Source organism: Crocodylus siamensis, chromosome 6 (genome assembly GCF_052110815.1).
Source record: "Crocodylus siamensis isolate JL-2025a chromosome 6, ASM5211081v1, whole genome shotgun sequence".
Taxonomy (NCBI): Eukaryota; Metazoa; Chordata; order Crocodylia; family Crocodylidae; genus Crocodylus; species Crocodylus siamensis.
Window position 1 is genome coordinate 84,909,759 of NC_143400.1, and position 20,799 is coordinate 84,930,557.

Here is a 20,799-nt window from a genome sequence, read left to right on the forward strand (position 1 = left end):
TGGCCCATGTTCATCTTGGCATCAACGATGACTCCAAGATCCTTTTCTGCCTCTGTACTGACAAGAAGGCAGTTCCCCAGCCTGTAGGTATGGTGTCGGTTGTTCCTCTCCAGGTGCATCACTTTGCACTTGTCGGTGTTGAATCCCATCCTATTCTCGTCCACCCATCCCTGTAACCTGTCTAGGTCTGATTGTAGCCTATTCCTCCCTTCTAGCATGGCCACATCCCCCAACATCTTAGTGTCATCAGCACATTTGAACAGGGTGCTATTTACCCCCTTGTCCAAGTCACTGATTAAGATGTTGGACAGTACGGGCCCGAGGACCGAGCCCTGGGGAACCCCACTGCCCACATCCCTCCGGGTCAAAAATGACCCGTCTACCACCACTCTCTGGGTGCGGCCCTCCAGCCAGTTGGCAACCCATTTCACTGTGTGGGTATCGACACCACAGTCCCCCAGTTTCTTAACGAGAATGGGGTGAGAGACAGTGTTGAAGGCCTCCCGAAAGTCCAGGAAGACTTTGTCCTCTGCTACCGCTGTATATAAGGATTTGGTGATCTAGTCATAGAAGGCCACCAGGTTGGTCTCCTGTCTTACGGAAGAGGAACGGGAGTACAGAGATTAAAGGTCCAAGGTATCTAGTTTGGATGCTCCATTTGAGGCACTTAAGCCTAGGTTTTTTTCGGAGGACAGCTTTTTAGAGAATTTTTGTGCATTCAAAGCACACTTACTTCCATTATGGGTGTTCTGCACTTTGGCAATAACATCCAAGCATCTCAAATTACGCTTCAGGAAAACGGTGCTCACTTGGGGCTCCTACACATGAGCGTCGAGGCTGCTCCAACGCATCTGAATTCCAGCGCGTTGGACCAGACTCAGTAATCAAGTCTTCTGGATTGTGGCATTTACTGCACTCCAGCAGTGACCTGTGTCTCGTGTCAGTGTCCCCACGCTTCAAAATGGCAGCAGCGGGCCAAGATTAATGCACAGCCAAACTAGGCATGTGCCTAGGGCCCTAAGTGAAGAAGGGGCCCAGTTTTGCTTATTTAAATATTATAATTATTGAGTGAAGAAAAACAAGGGCCCCATGAGTTTTTGCCTAGGGCTCAGGAAAGGGTTAATCTGGCCCTGGGCAGCAGGTCACTTGAACTAAAGCTCATCAAACAAGCTTTGGTTCAGGTGACCCTGCTGCAGTTTCTAATCGCAGGGGCATTGGGACAGGAGATGCAGCTTCAGGAGCCACGCTCATTAAAGCTCCCTCTCCCACCCCTGGAGCATGTGTAAAAGTGCCCCTAGTGAAAAGTGTGACTTTTATGTGACTTGGTCAGGTTCCTGTAAGACCTCTAGCTCAGGCACGGATAGGAAGAAGTTTCTTGAGGCTGCGTTCAGTATCCTTAACCGATACATTCTACATCCTTTCCCCTGCTTCGTAAACAGTGCAAGTAACAAATTAGTCTAATTCTTTGGACAACAGGTGTCTTTGCTTCTCAGCCCTGATTTCTTACTAAAGTAGCTCCATTCTGTGCACTGAATGAGGCAGGGGGTCTGTGGAAAAAATAATATGTGATCATGTAATTAAAGACTTATCATAATGCAGACACACAAGGGAGCTAAATGAATGTTGCTTAGGCAACCTTAATTCTGGCACTTCCTCTGTCTTTTTGTTTTGGCTGTTTGATTTTTACAAGCTGAAAAGTGTTCTTTTGGTACAGATGTCTATGTACTTTCCTGGGATTTTAAAAGCAAAATTAAAAATAATAAACCCCCCAAGAGATTCTACCACAAACCATCACTAGCATCTGCAGTCTTGTAGATCTACATCATTCAGATCTCTACCCCTTGAGTTAAAGGAGTAAGTGATAGCAGTAGTAGATTGTCTCCTGTGTGGATCAGCAGTTGAGATGGATGAGATGCACACTTATCATTGAGTTTTATTGATATTTGATCCTGGGTGTGACTGTAAACTGCATTCTACTGGAGGGCCTGGTAGCAATGTGGCAGGGCTACTCATGGCATGGTAGCTCCTATAAAATACCACAATGTTGTAATCTTCAGAGTAAGGCAAACATAGGGTGCCAGAAAACCCTATCCCCCACTGTCTTGTGGGTACTCCTTGGCTGGAGAAAAGCTCAGGAACATCACCAAGACAGAAACGTGTCCTTGCTGAGGTGTTAAACAGTGAGCAGTAGTTCTTGGATACTTCCAGAGAGCAACAGATGCAACCATCAAGGCACTGAACATCTGGACTCGGTCTGGCCTTTGAACTTAGTCTCAATAGTCTAAAGGGAGGATGGTAGGTCTTGGGCAACCGACACCCCTCCATACTCTTGCCTAGGCATACCCGTCAAAGGTACAAGTGGATTCATCAGGCACCTGACTGGACCTCTTATGTGTACACCATGATCTAGGGGATCGATGGTTGCCTACTTTATTGGCATTTGCTGACAGCAGAAGAATGGTGCGATTCAAGGATCTCAGGGCACTTCTACATGTGTTCTGGGGGTGGAGGAAGCGGCACTTTAATAAGAGTGGTTCTGAGAGTTGCTTTAATTAAAGCGCTGAATGGCAGCGGGGGCAATTGAATTAAAGCTTGTTTGAGCTATAGTTCAGTCACCTATGCTGCCATTCTTAAGTGTGGAGGTGCTGATATGCAAGATGCAGGAAGCAGCTGGAGTGCGGCAATCGGCATGCTGAGGCAGACTCGATTAATTGAATCTGCTCTGACGTGCTAGAATTCCAGTGTGTCAGAGCAGCTTCCACGCTCATGTACAGACAGCCCCCAGCACCTGGAGGTGGTGTGCTGTACTGGGCAAAAACTCTCGTATGCTGGACTTTTTGTCCAATCACTAGTGTGTGCGCCTACTGCTCAGCTGGCTGAATTTTTTTCTTCTTGCAGCCTCTCGCCTATTCTCACCTCACTGGTTCCCTGTTCTGGTCACCTTGCCCAATTGTTTGCACTCGACTCACCCTGAGTATCCAGTTCCAGTCTCCTTACTCTGTCAGTCCCAATTTTTCCTGATATAGACTGGCAACTGAAAAACCAGGGCCTCTATTATACAAAGAGTCAAGCAGTGTGTAACAACAGGTGGAGCTAGGAGCTCCTCTTGATACAGTCAAAATTCAGAAAGTCCATGTGTTAAGTTTTCCAGGTGAACTCTGTGAATATTTCTAAAATACCATTTCTTTTAAAATGAGAACAAAAGTTCTACAGCTGGTGTAAAATCTTCCAGAGCCAGCAATCTTTGTGTGGTGTTTAAAGCTTTACCTGTCTGAAAATTACTGGGAAAGACCACCTATTGGGGATTGCAGTGTGAGAACTGATGGTGCCTGTGGACTCCATCTTTTGAAGAAGCCTCCAGATAGTGGGTTTTTTTTTTCAAATTTTCCCTTCTCTCTCTCTGACTCTTCCCATAAACTGCCTGTATGACCTGTTATCAGTCATTTAACTTCATGAGAAAATGTGGATGATACTTCTCTTCTACACAGAGCTTCTGAGATGTATCCATGAATACCAAGTGGCGATTAGATACTCTCTGATGGTGATGATGAGGTGACAGAAGTACCTGAATAAGCCTGCACCCTTACTTGAGAAGTCAGCACGTCGTTGTACTGACATTCACCGTGTAATTAACAGCTCATCGGTTTCATGTTGCTGAGAAAAATTTGATCAGGCACAACTGTGGTTTTGCATGATAATTCGCTAATTTCAGATGTCTTTCAGTTGACTTGTTTTTGTAATTTCTTTCGATAGTAATTCCAATTTCTTTAACAGTATTAGCTGTTCTGGTTAACTGATTTTTAGGCAGATGTTTGTCTCTTGTCTTGTAGTCTAGACAGCCGTGATTTACGACCTGCAACCCATCTGGTGAAATGCCATGGGATTATGCCTATCGTTCAATGCTCAAAGGATTGCAACATATTATTTGCAAGTGTTTCCACAGTGGCAACTGATGAGCCAACCATCTGAAGGGGTTTATTGCAGGAGTTGAAAAGAAATCTTGACTTCTGCTAACTTGTTATGCAGATTAGGGCAGCAAAATATATCATCCCCACCAGGAGTAGGTGGGAATTTTTCCAATAAAAGAGATTTTCATCAGGAAAAAATATATATCTGGCGAAGCAACTTTCTAGTTTTGACCAGAGTGGAATTTCTGATTTAAAAACAAGAATAACCAACCCAGTCCTCCACTCTAATAGCCAGGGGGCATGGGAAATCAAGAATAAAGTCCCTGCACCAGTCCTAGAAACATATGGCACTGACGGACAGCATCTGCTCTATTTTGTTGTTTTGAGCAGGACACCTCAAGCATTCTTGGGGGGATTCAGACCATCTAGACCATTCGTAACAAGTGTTTGTCTAGCTTGCTCTTGAAAATGTCAAATTACAGGAAGTTGAACTCCATACTCCACCACATTTGAATGTGGTGCCATCCCCTGTTGAGTACCATAGTTGGTGCTGCTTCAGTTTACCTTAGTGATTCTCAACTGGGTTTTGCTGCCTCCTGATAAAATTGTCCTGTGCCTGCTGCAGGGTCAGTCCAGGAAGGGTTGGGACACATGCACGTGCTCCTCCTGCGTGAAGGCTGGGATTAGCCTAAAGCAAGCAAGCCTCTGCCTTGTGCCGTGTTCCCATCCTGGTCTAGCTTCTCCCCAAAACAGAGGCAGGCAGGTGGGAGTCTTGTGTGCCTCTGTTTCTGGGGGAATGTGGCAGGGGCTGGCCTGGAAAGGGCTGTGGTCCAGGGAGCTCATCCCAGTCCTAATGCAGCAGGAGTGTGTACAGGACAGCTTTTTACCTGGCAGCTGCTGCTCTGGGACACATGGGTGGGAGGGCTCGTAGCACCCCATTTGAGAACTACTGGCCTAGAGCATCCTGTTCCACCTTTATTATCTCTCTAATTAGAAAGTTTTTCGTAATATTTATCTTTGTCTCTCTTGATGCAAACTAGGACTATTACTAGGTTTCTTGCTTTTGGTGATGGTGGAGAACAGTTGATTTATATTCTCTTTATAACCTTTCAGTTTTTTGAAGTTATCTCCACACCTCAATTTTTTCCCCCTTCCTTCTAGGGTAGACAAAACCCAGTTCATTCAAACTTCCTTCACAGGTCACATATCTGTAAACCTCTGGGTTTTTTTGTTGTTCTTCTCTATTTTTTTTCTACAAGGATGATGCACAGAAACCGGGCACAGTGCTCCAGCTGAGTCCTTGGCAGTCTGTAATAGAATTTTTTCCTGTTTATACCAAAAATACATCATAGAAATAGCTGTTGTCATTTGTTAACTCGTATTCCGTTTGTACGCCCTAAATCCTTTTCTGCAGTACTCTGGCCTAGACAGTTAGCATTTTCGTTTTTTATTTATTTATTTTACTACTTGCTTGTGGAGTTGAAGCAATAAATATCTCTGCCTTCTGTTTCATCTGGCTGTTTTAGTTATGTTACCTGCTAGTGGTTGCAGTTGTTGATCTTTCTCTTATTTCTAAAGTATTTATAGAACTTTTCCTTCAATGTTGTAATTCATTTACCAGCCTGATTTTTGTGGCTATGTTCTTGTACTACTCTTAGCCATGTGGCCTTGTTTTAATATTTTACACAAGTCCCCTTTCTTTTTTTAAAATTTTTTTCAGGTCATCAGAGTTTCTGTTATAGCCATCTTAGTTTCTAACTATGCTTTTTCTGCCTTTCTCAGAATAGCTTGCAGTTGTGCCTTTAATATGCCCTATTGTAGGAAATGCTGTCTGTTGTAAATGTGTTTTCCCTTAGAATTTTTTCTCAAGAGACCTTACCTGCCAGTTCCCTTAATTTGTTGCTTTTTCAGAAGTTAGTTGATCTTATTTTGCTCTGAATAATGAATATCCAACTATTGTACAAAGTGAAGCAACTTAAATAAAAGATCTGGGGAAGAGACTATTGCAGAGGATCTCATAGCGTGGTGGGTATGGCACTCTTGATGAAGGGGATTGAGGTCCCTACTGAGAATTACTGACAGACTTGGTCTCCCACATTTCTGGTAAGTGTTGTGACTGCTGAGGAGTGTTCACTATTTTGGGGAGCACAGTTTGTGATTTCAGTTAAGTATAGATATGCTTTTTGAGTTGGTCTAATAAAAGATACCAGCTTTACCCAAAGAACCTTGTCTGCGATATGCAGTATAGACTCTTTATAGCAAGCACCTCATTGTGATATTTTGGGGCAAAATGTTCAGTGAAGCTGAGCTATTCCAGTTAACTCATGTGCTTTCTTTATTATAGTTGCTACAACATATCCTGAACTGTATGACCATATCTTCAGGGCACTTACTTGTGGGTTAGTATTCTGCTGAATAAGGAAGTTCTTGGTTTGGGAGCAGCAGAGTATTAGCAATTATGCCTTTCTTTCTATGAACCACTTGTTTCTATAAAAAGAATAGACTTGCATAGCCTAGCACTGCATAACTCCAAATTGGGGCCATCTCTTGTATAGGGTGATTGAACCTTCTATTGTGCTTAGACAGGTCAGGTAACCAAGGCAGCTAAAGTAGTTATTATTATTAAAATAGCACCGACCAAAAAGTGTGCACACACAGCCAAAGAATATACTTTATTAGGAGTAAAGAGATGAAAAAGCACTTGGTCTTTATTCTTGGTATATTTTAAGTGAGTTTACCCTGATTTTTCAGTTTCTCTACACACATGTACAAGACTATCTGTTAAATCTCATGCATAGCATCTAAGGCAGTGGTCACCCACCAGTGGATCTTGATCCCCCAGTAGATCTCAGGGCCTCTTGCAGTAGATCTTGGAGCCTCTTGGAGTCGATCCAAGGCTGGGATGGGGAGCTTTGTGCCCGCGTCCATGCATGCATGTGCCCCAGCCCAGCAGGTCAGTCTGTGGGGGAGGAAAGGGGTGGGGTCTGGATTGAGGCCCCCACGGTGAGGGACAGTGCCACAGAGGCAGGAGCAGGGGTAAATTAAGTGAGGCCCCGGCCAAGTGGAATTTACTTGCTGGAGAGGTGCACCCCTAAATTTTTTCTCCGTCTGCTTTGATCTACACCCCCCTTCCCTCCTCCAGACTTACCTGCTGGGTGGGGGAGAGGGGTGGTGGTGGCAACACATGGTAGATCTTGGGTTGCTTTTAAATGCAAAGGTTAAAAGTTGGAGACCACTGATCTAAGGTTTGAACAGGTAAATTAAATCTACATGCCTAAGTGATGCATGGTAATTTTCAGAGACAAATTGCAATGAAACGCTAATTCTAACACTACTTTTGGTTTAATTTATTTTTATAATATTGCATATGTCTTGCATATAATATGCATCTTTTCCCAAAAAAATAGCTGGTGCAAATGGAAGTGCATGTTATATATGAGAAATACAGTAAGAGTGGGTTGTGCTACTTACTGCAGTAGAGTAGATTCAGTCCCCTAGCTGTTCTTAGTTACTTATCAGCATTACTAGGGAAGATCTTTTTCTTCTTCATACCGTCTTTCAGAAACAAGATGCATATTAGAAACAAGATGCGTAGTATGTTCTGGGTAGGGGTGTACCGATAAAGATTTTTTGGGCCGATACCATTGGTGGATTTATTGATGAGCCATATTGGCCGATGCCGATCCGATTTGCCAGTATGTGAGAACAGCATCTGGCTGGTAAGTCTTTTGGATAAGAAGGGAAATGGGAGGGGGCCGGGCTGATTGAGGGCCCTAGTGGTGAAGGAGGCAGGGGCAGGAGCTGGGGCTGGGGCAGGTGCTGCTCAGCTGGGCAGGGTGGGGGACAGAGCCATGAGCAGCTTGTCCAGGGGGCATGGGGTGGGATGGCTTCTGCTGCTGCACGCACCCCGAGGGAGGTATGGGGGGTGCATGCCCCCTGGATCTGTGCTCAGGATGAGGGCAGGCTGCCTCTGCGGGTGGGGGCTGAAGGCTGCGCTGTGCTCTTCCCAGGCTGCCTCTGCACTGGGCTGGACCAGGGCTGTACTTTGACATAGCACAACCTGCTCTTACCATATTTCAATTTCTGCCATCTAGTTTTTGGGGAAGAGATGCATATTGTATGCAAGATTGGAGTAGGCATGCATACTTTATATATGTGTGTGCAGAGCTCTTTATAATGAACTCAGCAGTTACCAACAGTTACTATATTATGATAGATAATAACTTTTTAATCCTAAAAGAAATGTACTTTTACCCCTGCTGCTTCTTATAGGTGCCGTATTAGTATGTTAAGTGCTTATATGATTATATATCCAGGGGCTTGTGAGGCTCCTGTCCCTGTCTTTGAGGGTTTTTTAATATGTTCTCTCTGTCTCTCTTGTCTTACTGCAGTTAGCTGCACTTTTACTGCCTCACCTGCACTAACACTAATTCAGCAGACACAGGACTGTTTCTAACATTCAAAACATCAGAAATTTCTTCCCCATCCCGCCAGACACGCACACGCTTCCAGCCCCTCAGAGCCTGCTGTCAAAAGTTACTCCTTCTCCCAAATGTGAAGTTCCCTTCCTACACCAGCTTACTCTCACCTAAGGTTGAGGACTCCAAACTTTTGGTCCTGGAGCAGTGATCTTTTTAAAGGTCCATAATTTTGCAAAGAGTGTTGGGGGAGTATTTTTTTGACATTGCCCTGCGCCTTGCATGGCCTTTTTGGTCTTTACAGAATATGTGGCTATAAAGGGTTGCCATTCTGCTTGTATGATGTCTTCACGGCGATGTTACACAACTGTGGGCCAAGGGGGAATGCAGTCGAGTATTGGAAATCTGCAATTCATGGTTTTCAGAATGTGTCCTCCCATCAGCCTTCAGTCAGATAAGCTGTTAATTACACCATAAGATAGTGGTATGCTTTGTATATGAAAGGACCTTTTTTAGATAGTTACTTGAGGAGCAGACCAATTCTACAAAACTGTGATCAAATTACTTAAATTGCTTGGCATGCCATGGCAAATGTGTTGTTTAACACAACTTCATATTGGAGGCTAGAGAAAGAAATGGAAGAGTCCTATTCTCTGCAGTGTCTACCTTAGAGTAGATTATAGATTCGCTTGAGAATAATGAAAGAGGAAGAGAAAGGTGTGTGCATGAGGGAGGGAAGAGCCTGTTTGTGCTTGCTTCATTGAGGAAGTGGTTCTCCAACAGCTGTTAATTGGTGTTAAAATGACACGCCCTTGAATTCCTGCCAAGGTCAGCAAGACCTGGAGTGATCCATTTGCTGAAAAAGGCCTGGGTCATTTGTTTTAGGGAAGCAGTTGTCTACTGCAGGCTGTTTTTACCCTTTAATTATCTTTCTTTGTTTATGATACTCAAAAGAAGTGCAGATACATTTCCTGGGATGTGTTCAGTGTTCTAGGAGGAGAGTGTATTAATTTTAATTTGAATATTGGGATTCAGCGGGTTTTTTTGTGCTCTGATTTTAGTTATAAAGCTAAAACCTGGTGAGTTCACCATGCAGGGATTTACTACAGTGTCTACTGAACTAATTGCATGTAGGCTCACACTCTCCCCTATATTTTGAGCCCTAGGTTTCAGCTGAAGTGATCAGGTTTCATTTAATTTTTTCTGTTAATTTCAGTAATTGCAACATGAAACTGTATTGGGCCAAGTTTGCCTGAGGCTGGGCCTAGATTCTCTTGAGAGATTCATAAAACTTATTAGTGGAGTTTTCAGTGGATGTGGTCTGAATGTGAAGTTCATAATGAAGCCAGGTGGGTTTCAAATCCTGATAATAAGCCAAAGTAAAATGGTTAGTGGAAGCACAAACCAGAACATATGTCCAGATTCTGGAGCTAACTCTGAATAATGGAATATTACTCAGCACTACAAAGAAGAAAGCAATACATTTAGGTGTAATGGGAGGGGGGGCGGAAATTAAATATAAATTAGTGCCATTGTAGAGAGGCCTCATTTGAGACACGCTGTCTGTTGCTACCTTGGAAGAAAAGCTGGCAAGGTACAATGGCATAGTATGAAGCAACTGAAAACGGGGAAAAAAAAAACTTGCCATAATTGGTCTCTAAAATTTAGAGAAAGTAAACTAAGGAGAGACTTAATTTGTGAATATAAAAAAGGTCACACAGGAACAGGAAAGAAGGATCTTGTTTTTGCCCCCAAAAAAGTCTTTTGTACAGTAATTAATTCAGAAAAAGGAGTCATGGGCTGAAATTGAGGTTATTAGCATTTCAGCAATTTGGTGGAATTTCCTTAAACAAGGCATGATACGGTACTTGGAGGAGCGGGAAAGTTGACAAGCTTTCTGCCTGTCTGTCTGTGATAGAGCTGGACACATTTCTGGAAAGAAGTAGAAGCAGGGAATGTGTTGCTATTAACCTATCATTTACATAGCTTCAAAAAATGACGTGAAGTTGTAGGAAACATATGCTATACCATAGCTACACGTGTGCTTTTATAGGAAATAAATACGTAAGCAACAGAATGGGCAGTAGAAATTCTGATGCTATTAGCGTAAGTACCGAAGGTTTATAAATAGTGGCCCTACTGAATTCATGGCAGCAGTGGGCTGCATGGCTGCTCCTTTAATTTTGCAGGTTCCCCTGTGTACCCCGTCTTTCCCCCCTGTTGCTGAGTGGCCCCAGTGGCCCTTGTGATTGTTGAGGGCGGGGGAAGGGACACGCAGGTGAACCTGCAAGATGGAAGGAGCCACCGTGCGGCCCACTTCGGTCGTGAATTTGGTAGGGCCTGATTTATGAACTTTACCAAGCAACTTTTTGCCTCAGGGCTAAACCTACCGGTTAATAGGGAGTGCAAAAGAAATGGATGGGAAAGGAGAGCTAGCCAAATAGGACCGCAGCCTCGTGAGCTCGGTCCTGCGTCCACATGTTATAAAAGGGGCGGGTACTGGAATGCTTGCAAGGGTATTATCACTGGATCGTGCTCTGAGTTGCCGACGTTTAATGGATTCTTATTACGATGCATGATAAACCTGCCGCCTTCCTCACTTGGTGACTGTCCGAAGGGAGAGCACTCGCTGTTTTTACCCCCTTACACACCCCAGGCTTCGGTCTGGTGGTTGCTGTGCAACTCCCCGGCCTGCACAGTTAAAATATAGAGTCCAGTTCCTTCTCCACTTTGAACAGGGCTGGCTTTTTCATTTTGTGCACGGACCTTTGAAAGTCGGTGGAGGTAGTCTGAATTCACACCAGTATAACTCAGAGGAGATTTTGGCCTCTGGTGCTCCGAGCAGAGATGTGCAGAAGTCTCCTGGCTTTGTCCTGCTAGAACGGCTGGATGCAGCCGTAGCTTGTTAATGAAAGGGTCATAGACTGTTCAAGCCAACCTGAAGCCAGGTTACGCCATTAGATTGAAACAAGATGAAATTTGACTGTTTTGCTTAAGCCTTGCTTTGAATTTGGGAGTTTGATTCCAGCCACCCACTTGAAATGAAACCCACGGGGTGCAAATCCCGGAAGGAAATGTGGGTGTGATCCTAAAAAACGGAGATGGGCAGAGCTCTGTCTGGAAGTCCCTTGTTCCTTAACAATTCTATAAATATTTAAGCTGATTGGAAATAACGTTGTTTTGTTTCCTCATGTGTGTTTAATGGTCACCGAGGCTAGTTTTATTGCAGATAGCGGACTCCTAAGAGTTCCCAGGACTTATCACACGCCGGAGATGGTTTCCCTGTATTATGCAGTACCCCTTGAAGTTGTTTTGGTAACAGCGATGATGGGAGAATAATGTATGCTAAAGCAATTTGGCCAGCCTTGAAATCAAGGAATTGAAGAGACCCTTTCCGAGCTGTAAATCACTCACCTGTCCCAAGTCCTTTAAAACCTGTTATCCAGATGATTTTAGGAGTTTAAGGTCATGCCTGAGGCTAAGAGTCTGACTGCATGGTGCACATTTTGATGATAAAACACAATCTTCTTTTATTGAAGTGGAAGTGTTACAGTCAACAGTATCAGTGTGGGGGGTTTGATTTCTTCCTGAAAGAAGATTGTTCTTCCATATGAGCAGTTGGCAGATGTTTTAGTATAACAGGATCTAAAGAAGGTGGAGTCTTAACTGTCTTTTAGTTACCTGAGAAGTAATTAGAACCTACTGTGTTGCTCTTTCAATTTAGTTCAAAGTCTGAGTATATATTTTATGATTAGGAACTAAACCAGTTTTGAAGAGGGCTTCAGTTGCTTGAAATGCTATGCACTTTTTTTTGTATTAAGAAACGTTTGTTTAATCCAATGCAGCACCTATATTATTGGTCAAGTAAATGCCAGATTATGAAGTTTTCCATTTATTTGGAATATTTTAAACACTTGTTCAGGTATTTAAAAAAAACTTGCAAAAACAACCAAAGAAGGATTCACGTAACTTGAGGTATTTCCCCTTTTTTTATATACTTAAACATGCTTCATTTTGAAGGGTTCAGTAACATTTTTGTAATTTAGTGCGATTCAGATTCCCAGATCAAAATTTGACTTTGTATGTATTAGGTGGTATGTGTAGTTATAGATACGCTGTAATAAACGCATTTCTGGGGAGAGAGTTGGCAGCCCTCGGTGGTTTAGGACAAAAATTGAAATTTATATTTCCCAAAATTCATAGAGAATTTAGATAACAAGAATATAGATACTGAAATGGCAACTCTGAAAAATACCAGTATGAAGTATTTTATGTTTCTTGATGAGCTAAAATGGAGCTGTTTGCAGGTTGCAATAACTCCTTCAAATTAATTGCACACTGACCATGTGTTTTTTTTCCATTTTCCCTGAAACATATCAAAGAAAAGAAGTTTACTGTGTGTTGTGTTACCTAAATAGAAATTCCAGAGTGCATTAGATTTAAATTGTATATAGTGCCATAGTTAAATGGGTGATCTTTTTTATTTTTATTTTTTTCTTTCTTCATCAGAATTTGGTCTTAATTGGGGGAGGGAGGGAAAGTGCTGCATTTCCGATCCCCTGCTTGGTTAAGTACAGAAAAGGGTGAGAAGAGGTGATGTTTGAAGTTCCCTCTGTTAAATTCTTGTTTTTTATGGGGCTACCACACGTTTACCCTTTCAGAAGTTAATTTATCACATTCTTAACCATTAGCCAACTTGCTAATAGCTAAACTATCAAAGCTTTCTATGCCTAAGGTAAGCTGGTAGTTTAAACAGATAACAGTAACTGTAATTGAAGACAAACATGCCAAATTTGGAAAACATATAAATGATGCATACTGGCCCATTGGTGTAACTCTGCTCATGAAGAAAACTAGAAGACAGGACTGTGGTTTAGCAGAAGCAGACTGTAGGGAAGCGCAAAAGGTAGACATAGTGTTTCACTTGTACATTTATTAGGTGCACAACAGCCAGCTGTTCCCATTTTACCTTCTGGAAAGTGTGTTGCACCTGTTCACTAATGTGTAACTTTCTCCTCCATTCACGTATGGTGACACACAGGAACAAGCTACAGAGGAATAAGAATGGGTGATCAGAGGCCACTGAGGGTCTCAGCTACTGGGTGAAATGAGAAAGTAAGGTCTTGGCCACTTTTGGTGGCTGACAGGCAGTGGATCGTCACTGGATGCAGTGCTCTTCTCTAGAATGCTGTGTAGTCTGGGGGTGCACTGTTAAATGACCACTGCATTTCATCTCAGAAAGGCTGGGAAGCAAGTCTGCCGTGGGATGCCATGCAATGTTCATGCTGTTAGCTGTGAAACATGATTCACAAGATAAACCCAGAGACTGAAAATAGGAATCTGCAGTATCAAACCTCTTCTGTTGTCTTGCTGAGATGCTTGCAACAGAAAAATTCATCTAGTATTATTCCATAGTCAGAAAACAAGTGAAAACCTAGAGCTAGCATTTTCCGAGGGGTGCCTAGAATCTGAAAAGGTTCAGAACCGCTAGCTCGGTTCTTTTGGGAATTAAAAACACTGTGATACTAGACACTGTTCTAGCAGTGCTAGCAGGTGCCAGTACGATAACTACTTACAGTATTTCTTGTTGCTCACCTAAGAGAACGATTCTTACATCTCACCTTACTTTTTCAGAACAATCCAATAAAACCCCTTTGAGAAGGTTTGATTGACTGGGGTAGCTTCCTGTCTTGTGGTTGTTCTGCATGGCCATTACTTGCCTGTCCTAGTCTTAACTGCTTGTATATAAATATTAATTCAAAATGTTGAGTAAGTGAGTCCTAATTTTTCCGTTTTACCTAAGAATTTTTTTAGTTGTATGGTTCAATTTGCAATAGCCTAATGTTTATGGTACTTGCTTTGTCGTACTCCCGTACCTCGAAATGGAACTTGCACATCCAGAGCTACGTTCTGAAATGGAAACCATAAGCGTCTTGATTAGTAACTGAATTGCAAGGTTCATCTGAATTGCTGAAATAATTAGTTTGGTCTTTATGTGTTCTTAAATAGACAGTCATTCACATATATGTGAAATATAGTGCAATTGGAGGCTTTACTTGGAAACTGCCTAGAATGTGGCAGAAACTATGCAGTCTGAATTTCCTTGGATTTCTAATGAGAGAAATTTATTCACGTTATTGATGTAGAAATTGTGGTCCATGAAAGGCATTTAATGTTTCTGTCTGACTATATCTGCGCTGCTCAGTGGATAACAAGAGAGAGGCTATATTTTTAGCTCTTTTGCAACAGTGAAAACACTCATTCAGCAAAAACTTTTTGAAGTTGCTATACAGTGGTGTCCTCAACCTGAATATACTGCTTTAAGAGAAATTAGCTATACACTGGAAATGATGTGGGTTGTTCAGTTACAATTGTTGCAGGTTTCTAATGTGACACTATTTTAGCACAATTGTACTCATTTTGTAAAAAATGTCTTTTCTTTATTCCCTTAGGACCAGCAGAGGTTCCCATGATGTCACCCAATGGATCCATCCCACCTATCCATGTGCCTCCAGGTTATATTTCGCAGGTAAGCAGCATCCAGAAAAAAAAATTTAATTCTTTTTTTTAAGAAGTAGGTTTGCATCTGAGGTCATTAGCACTGATTCATTTGGCCAAAGATATTCTTTACTTCCTATTGGGAGAAGGATCCAGGGCATACAGGGTATGGACATATAGACTAGTATTAGGGAAGCTGGGTGCCCTTGTAGTGTGTCACCTGCTTGTCTATATGTAGGCTCTTACCCAATGGTAAATCTGAGGGAGCTTACTCTACTTTTTCACAAGGGCCCAGGCACCTCTTGTTTTACCATAGGCTAAAAACATACATGCAGACAGTTACTATGAATTAGGTAACAACTGCATTTTTTGTATCCTAGTTTACCTTCCAATAACTTGTCTCTGTGCCTATGTGCTAATACTCAAATACTATTTACAAAAGACACGATTACTTATCTATTGCCATTAGAGTAGGGAAAGCTGCAGGATAACAAGTGCTGTTTAAAAAAATTAGTGTGATTTAATTGCCTATTTTAGTGATGCTAAAAGCCATAAGAAGGCAAGGATATAAAGAAAATTTTACTGTTTAAGATGTGTCAGGTCCGTGGTCACTTAAAAACAGTCATTTCTAGATTTCACATAAGGCCTTTGTAAGATGGTTGAATATACTTATTGGTAGACTTTCTTTGCATCTTCTGTAAACTAAAATGGTTAGACAAGCAGCCTTGCTTGGCTGGGATATGTTAAGCCTATTCTGTGGCCATTTCACAGGACTTGAGCCTGATCAAAGGATCCATGTTAAAATTATTTAATTTAAAAAATGTCATTAAATGGCAAAAATATGCTTTTAATTTTTTAATTTATCAAACCCTTTTGCATATTTGAATAGTAGTAGACTGGATGTTGTATTTTCCTCTCCAGTAAATGTGTGGGTTGAGTTTAAATGGAATCTTGAATAGCCATGTGTGTCTGAAATATTGTTGATGGTATTACACTTACATCCCACAAATCACTGTAATGGCTCTGTGGCATTTTGATTTTCAAGTACAAAGAGAAAATGCCATAAATGCAGGAAAAATGATTATCAGTGTGGTGGTTGAAAGGATCTGCATGAAAGACTTGATTGAAGGCTAGTCTAATGGCCTAGCCATATAGATCAGTGTGCTTTTTGTGGGCGAGCTCGTTTCCTTCCAGTTCTTTTGGATTCTAGGCTTGTGGTGGGTATAAAGTTTTAGGGCACTATTTGATTCGCTCCTTACCACTCTGTTAGACCTCCAAGCTTGTTGGATGTACTGAGTTAGATTCTAGTACTGCAGAGATTCAGAAGCACACGCCTCTGTGGGGGAAAGTTGGTCCTTGTCGCTCCATTTTCAGGATCAGAACTTTTGGGACTGCACTTGATCTTTGTAATCAGGTTCTAATTTGGGGGCCGCCTTCAATCCTGGCTGGTCCCAGATGTTCAGGTAGCACCTATGCCTAAGAGCCATGTTTTGTTCTTCTGTAAATCTAGCCGTAGTCACTTAAGCACTACTATACCCTCTTTGGGGGGACCAAACCTGTTACACTGACGCTCTGTAGACTGTTGTGGCTTCTGGCTGGGTTCCAGCTGAAATTTAAGGTATCTGTAATGACCCACAAAATGCAAGTAATTTCTGAACCCAGTTAGCCTTCTTGAGCTTGCAAATACTTCCTTAGAACCCCATAATAATCTACCCCAGGAAGCTTTAAATATCTTTTAAAGGCGGCAATTAAAATGCATGTTGTAAAATTTTATAGGAAAATCTATAAGCTAAAAGGTTTAAAGCATAAGAATGTACTTTTCTGCCATGTAGAAAATGAATATTTGCCTTATGCATGACACCATGCTAAACAGTTGAAAGCACGTAGCAGTCAAGTGAGTTTTGTCTTGTAATTGTTGTTGTAATAGCTTTCCTTGCCTTCCTGTACTCTTGCCTTTGTTCTTTTGTATTGTTAACTAACAGGTTTATTGTGTAATAATTTTAAATTGTTTGTTTGTGGCACAATGAAGGCAAATTAGTGCATTCTGAGACATGACTAAAATATGTCTCATTTTGGTTTGGTTTGTCCCCAAAGTGCATGTCTTAGTTGAGCAGAAAGTGGATACCCCTTTGGAGAATTCTGGGCCTATTGAGAGCCACTGAATCCTTTTTCCATTTTTCATTGCCAAACCTTTGGAGCTGCACGTATGAGCCTTGAACATTTACATTTACTATCTGATGACTGCCACCCAGGATTAAAATGATGCTTTATTACCTCTTCAGCATAGTGCAAATGATCAGTGGAAGAGAACTGGCAGCACGTTGTTCCGCAACAAGATTGACCTTGCTGGCAGTCGGTAGTAAAATAGTTGGACTCTATTTCTAGAGTGACAGACTATGTGAGAAGCCTTGATTAGGAAGTGGGGTTTGACTCCGTTATATAGAAAATATTTCACGCTTATGAGGTGGTACAGAGAAGCAGTCCAGGAAAATCACGGAAGTCATTTACATCACCAGTGTTTTTATTCAGTTTTATGTATTTTTAGGCATGTCACTTTGTATCACAAGATCTCTACTAGGTTCTTTTTTGCCAGGGTTGAGTTGTACTATGCAAATAATTATAAAAGGGACAGATAGTGCAGAATGGAAATTAGTGTTTATACTTCTCTGCTGGTTTTCTTTTTTAAGCCTTGAAGAGCTTCAGGTGAGGAATAAATGCCATCTCTCTTTTGCAGATCAAGTGAGAGAGGCAGAGAATCACACTGCCAGCATCACTTTGCCTCATGTACTCCTTTGCATCTTTTTGATGTTTAGGTCAAATGAACTATAGATTATGGGTAGGTATGGATGTTCAAAAAAGCTTGAGGCAAAATCACTCTAAGTTGTGCAGTTTTCTATAAAGATCTGTAGCAAACTGAACGTGCATTTGCCCTTGGGGGGTGCAAATCTTAGACCAGTCTGCGCGCCAAACTTTTGTTCTGTTATGGGTATAGACCAGTTTCCAATCAGTTATGCTAGTAAAAGGGTAATGTCTGTACCTGGCCTAGTTTAATTCCCAAAAGAGGATTGTACGTAGCGGGACAAGATTAAATGAAGAGTTGAGCCAAGTTATTTTGTGCTTATGCTACTAATTTCTTGAAGGCTTAATTTTTTCTTGGGTGTGTTCTTCCTTTTGACATATTACCACAGACAGCAGCAGCTGGTTGCTATAAATTAACTTAGTAAATTTAAACAAAAAAAATCTCATGACAGCAAATCAGTTGAGCCCGGCTCAGGAAAGTAGCCCCTGCATAGCATGAAACATGTGTTTTACTATTATGGATCGGAGATATAGTTAGTTTCCTAAAATTTCCCTTCATGGTGAGTTTTACCCGTGCTGTCAGTGAATTAACTAGGTACACAACTTCTGCAATGATTCGTCTTATTGTCATTAGTTAAACTGATGGAAAGAGTTGCCATTCTTGAAGATGGCTGCTGGAATCTTTTCACCTCCTTGAATAAGTTATCTGGATTTTATATTATCACATGCCTTAGGAAGCAGGTGATACACAAAGCAAAAAAGTTGACAAATTCGGGTATAACCTGTGTCCAGTGTAAATAAGCACTCATGAATACTAGAAAAAGCATCATTAATGGGAACTTAACAGACCAGCTTGGAATAGAGATGTACAAATAAAAATTACTCTTGCCATGACCCAAAAGAAATATCTGTCTGGCATATCATGCCATTCCCCATCCTGTCTCTTCCCCTCGCCCCCAAGGAAACACCCCGTCTGATCCTCACACGGAGGAAAATCTCTACATCTTGGATGAAATGTGCACTTTTTGGCATGTCACAAGACTTTGGGATTCTGTAGGGAGGTCACTTGACCTTCCCAGATTTGTTTTCCTGCTGTCATAGTTGGAAGGGGCAGATTCAAGGCAGACCTTCAATACTTAGATTCTATACCTCAGAAATTATAACAGCTATATACATTTTCCATATACAGAATCTAATTATTGGGGGGTTGGCTTGTATCCAGGGTCATCTTATATTCAGGTAAATATGGCCTTTGTCGCAGTTTTACTTGGAAAATAACTGGGGGAAATAGAGTAGTTTATTTTTCATTACTTGTCTCCTTTACTGAATTGCTAGTATCCCTTTAATGTGAGGGTAATGCTGTCATCTTGATTCATAATGCATATGATCCTTGGTGAGTGAGGGCTGGAGAAGAAGAGTATTTCGGAGAGCAAATGTTGCCCTATTTAATTCCATATTGTACTGCAACTTACCTGGGTCAGCTATGGAGTTATATACACAAGGGTAGCATAACTAGTGAGAGACCAAAGCTCAGCTATAATTCGGTCTTTAAAAATTCACTGTGATTTCTTCTTCATGAGATCTGTCGCTATCATAGAAATGCAAAACATGAAAGCAGGGCATTACAACCAGTTTTATATAATTTCTGTGAGACGTCAAATATTGAGGGACTCGGCTGTGCCCTACTTTAGGGGAGAAAGCAAGGTCTTGTCTTCATTTCATTTGCACGTGGGCCCTGGTCTTTTCATACCACTTGGGCCACCACCCAATGGTATGAGGTTTGCTGAAAGGCTCTGCTGCACTGTCCGTTAGTCCATAAGCTTACCGCAGGTCTGAAGCAGGCTGCACTCCTCTCAGCTCGTAGGGTTGCTGCAGTTGTAGAGTGCACTCCCTATGTGACATTGTGACTAAGTTGGCCAGGGTCCTCTCTGGCAATTCTTGTTGCCTGATAGTGCTTTTGCATCCTTCAGCACCGTCTATCACTTAAACCAGGCCCAACTGTGGTTTTTAAGGGTTGAGACGTGCTTGGCTTTTGCTTTTGGAGTGGCTTTCTTAAATGAGGAAAAATGGTCACTAAGGAAACATGAAAAAGTAAATGGACAAAAAAATATTACTAGCTTTTTGAACCTGCCATCTTAAGGTCAGTGGTTGACATCTCTTACTCTAGCTACTTAACTAAAATAACTCCACTGACGTTGAGGGAATTGTTCCAGGTGAACCTGGTTTCGAAGGAAGAGCAGAATTTAACATGAAACTTCCATTTGGTTTTGTTTAGTGCGTTTTTAGGGTTGGGCCTTTGCCACAGGTACTTTAAGGCTATTAAACACTAGTTTTGATATTTTTTTAATTTTTTTTGACACGGTGTGCATACCTTCCTGGTCTCTCCTTTTTTTTTAACACCAAACTAGATCATTATCTTAATTTAGTCTGACCTTCTACATAACACAGACCCTACAACTTCAACGTTCAGGATCTGGGGGAACGTCTGTTCACCAGAGCACCCAAGGGATGACGAGATTGAATGGTCACAAACTCCTCTGCGACCGTTTCAGGCTGGACATAAGGAAGAACTTCTTTACTGTCCAAAAGCCCCCAGGGTTTGGAATAGACTGCTGCCCACTTTGAACGCCTTCAAGACACTTTTGGATGTTTATCTTGTTGGGATCCTATGATCCCTGCTGACTTCCTGGCCCCGGGGCAGGGGGCTGGACTCGATGATCCTCCGGGGTCCCTTCCAGCCCAAATGTTTGTGAAATCTATGAAACTTGCTCATTCCTGCATCAAACTAACATTTGTGGGAAATGTGACACATTTAAGTTGAATCTCCTTAATGAAGACTTTTTAAGTGATATACACAATCAACCAGATCTCTAAGGATCACTTGTTCTGCTTGGTTAGTTATATATGGCCGATAACAAAGAGAAGACAAGTTGACCTAGTCTGGTGTCCAGCTCTTGGATCTCTTATGTCTTTCCCTGTTAGACTGAAAGGCTATCCACTAGCCAATCTTCTTTTAATATAGGTACTTACAGATCATGATCAAATTGCCCTTTATCCTGTGTGATAAATCAGTTGACTCATCTTTCTCTTGTGTTCTCTTTTGTATAAGCAGCTATACAGACATTTTTTCTTAGTTCATGAATATTCACTTTGGTGCACCCTGCTTCTTTAAAGTC

The 20,799-nt window shown here is 41.8% G+C and overlaps 1 protein-coding gene across 6 annotated transcripts in view; it reads left to right on the forward strand.

Moving 5' to 3' along the window:
* FNDC3B (fibronectin type III domain containing 3B) overlaps positions 1 to 20,799 on the forward strand; it is a 354,050-nt gene that overhangs the window by 165,595 nt on the left and 167,656 nt on the right. For all 6 annotated transcript variants that reach the window (XM_090051042.1, XM_090051040.1, XM_090051045.1 and 3 more), the window contains one exon: positions 14,779 to 14,855. In XM_090051042.1, coding sequence (XP_089907168.1) covers positions 14,779 to 14,855 — 77 coding nt within the window. The remainder of the gene's footprint in view (positions 1 to 14,778; positions 14,856 to 20,799) is intronic.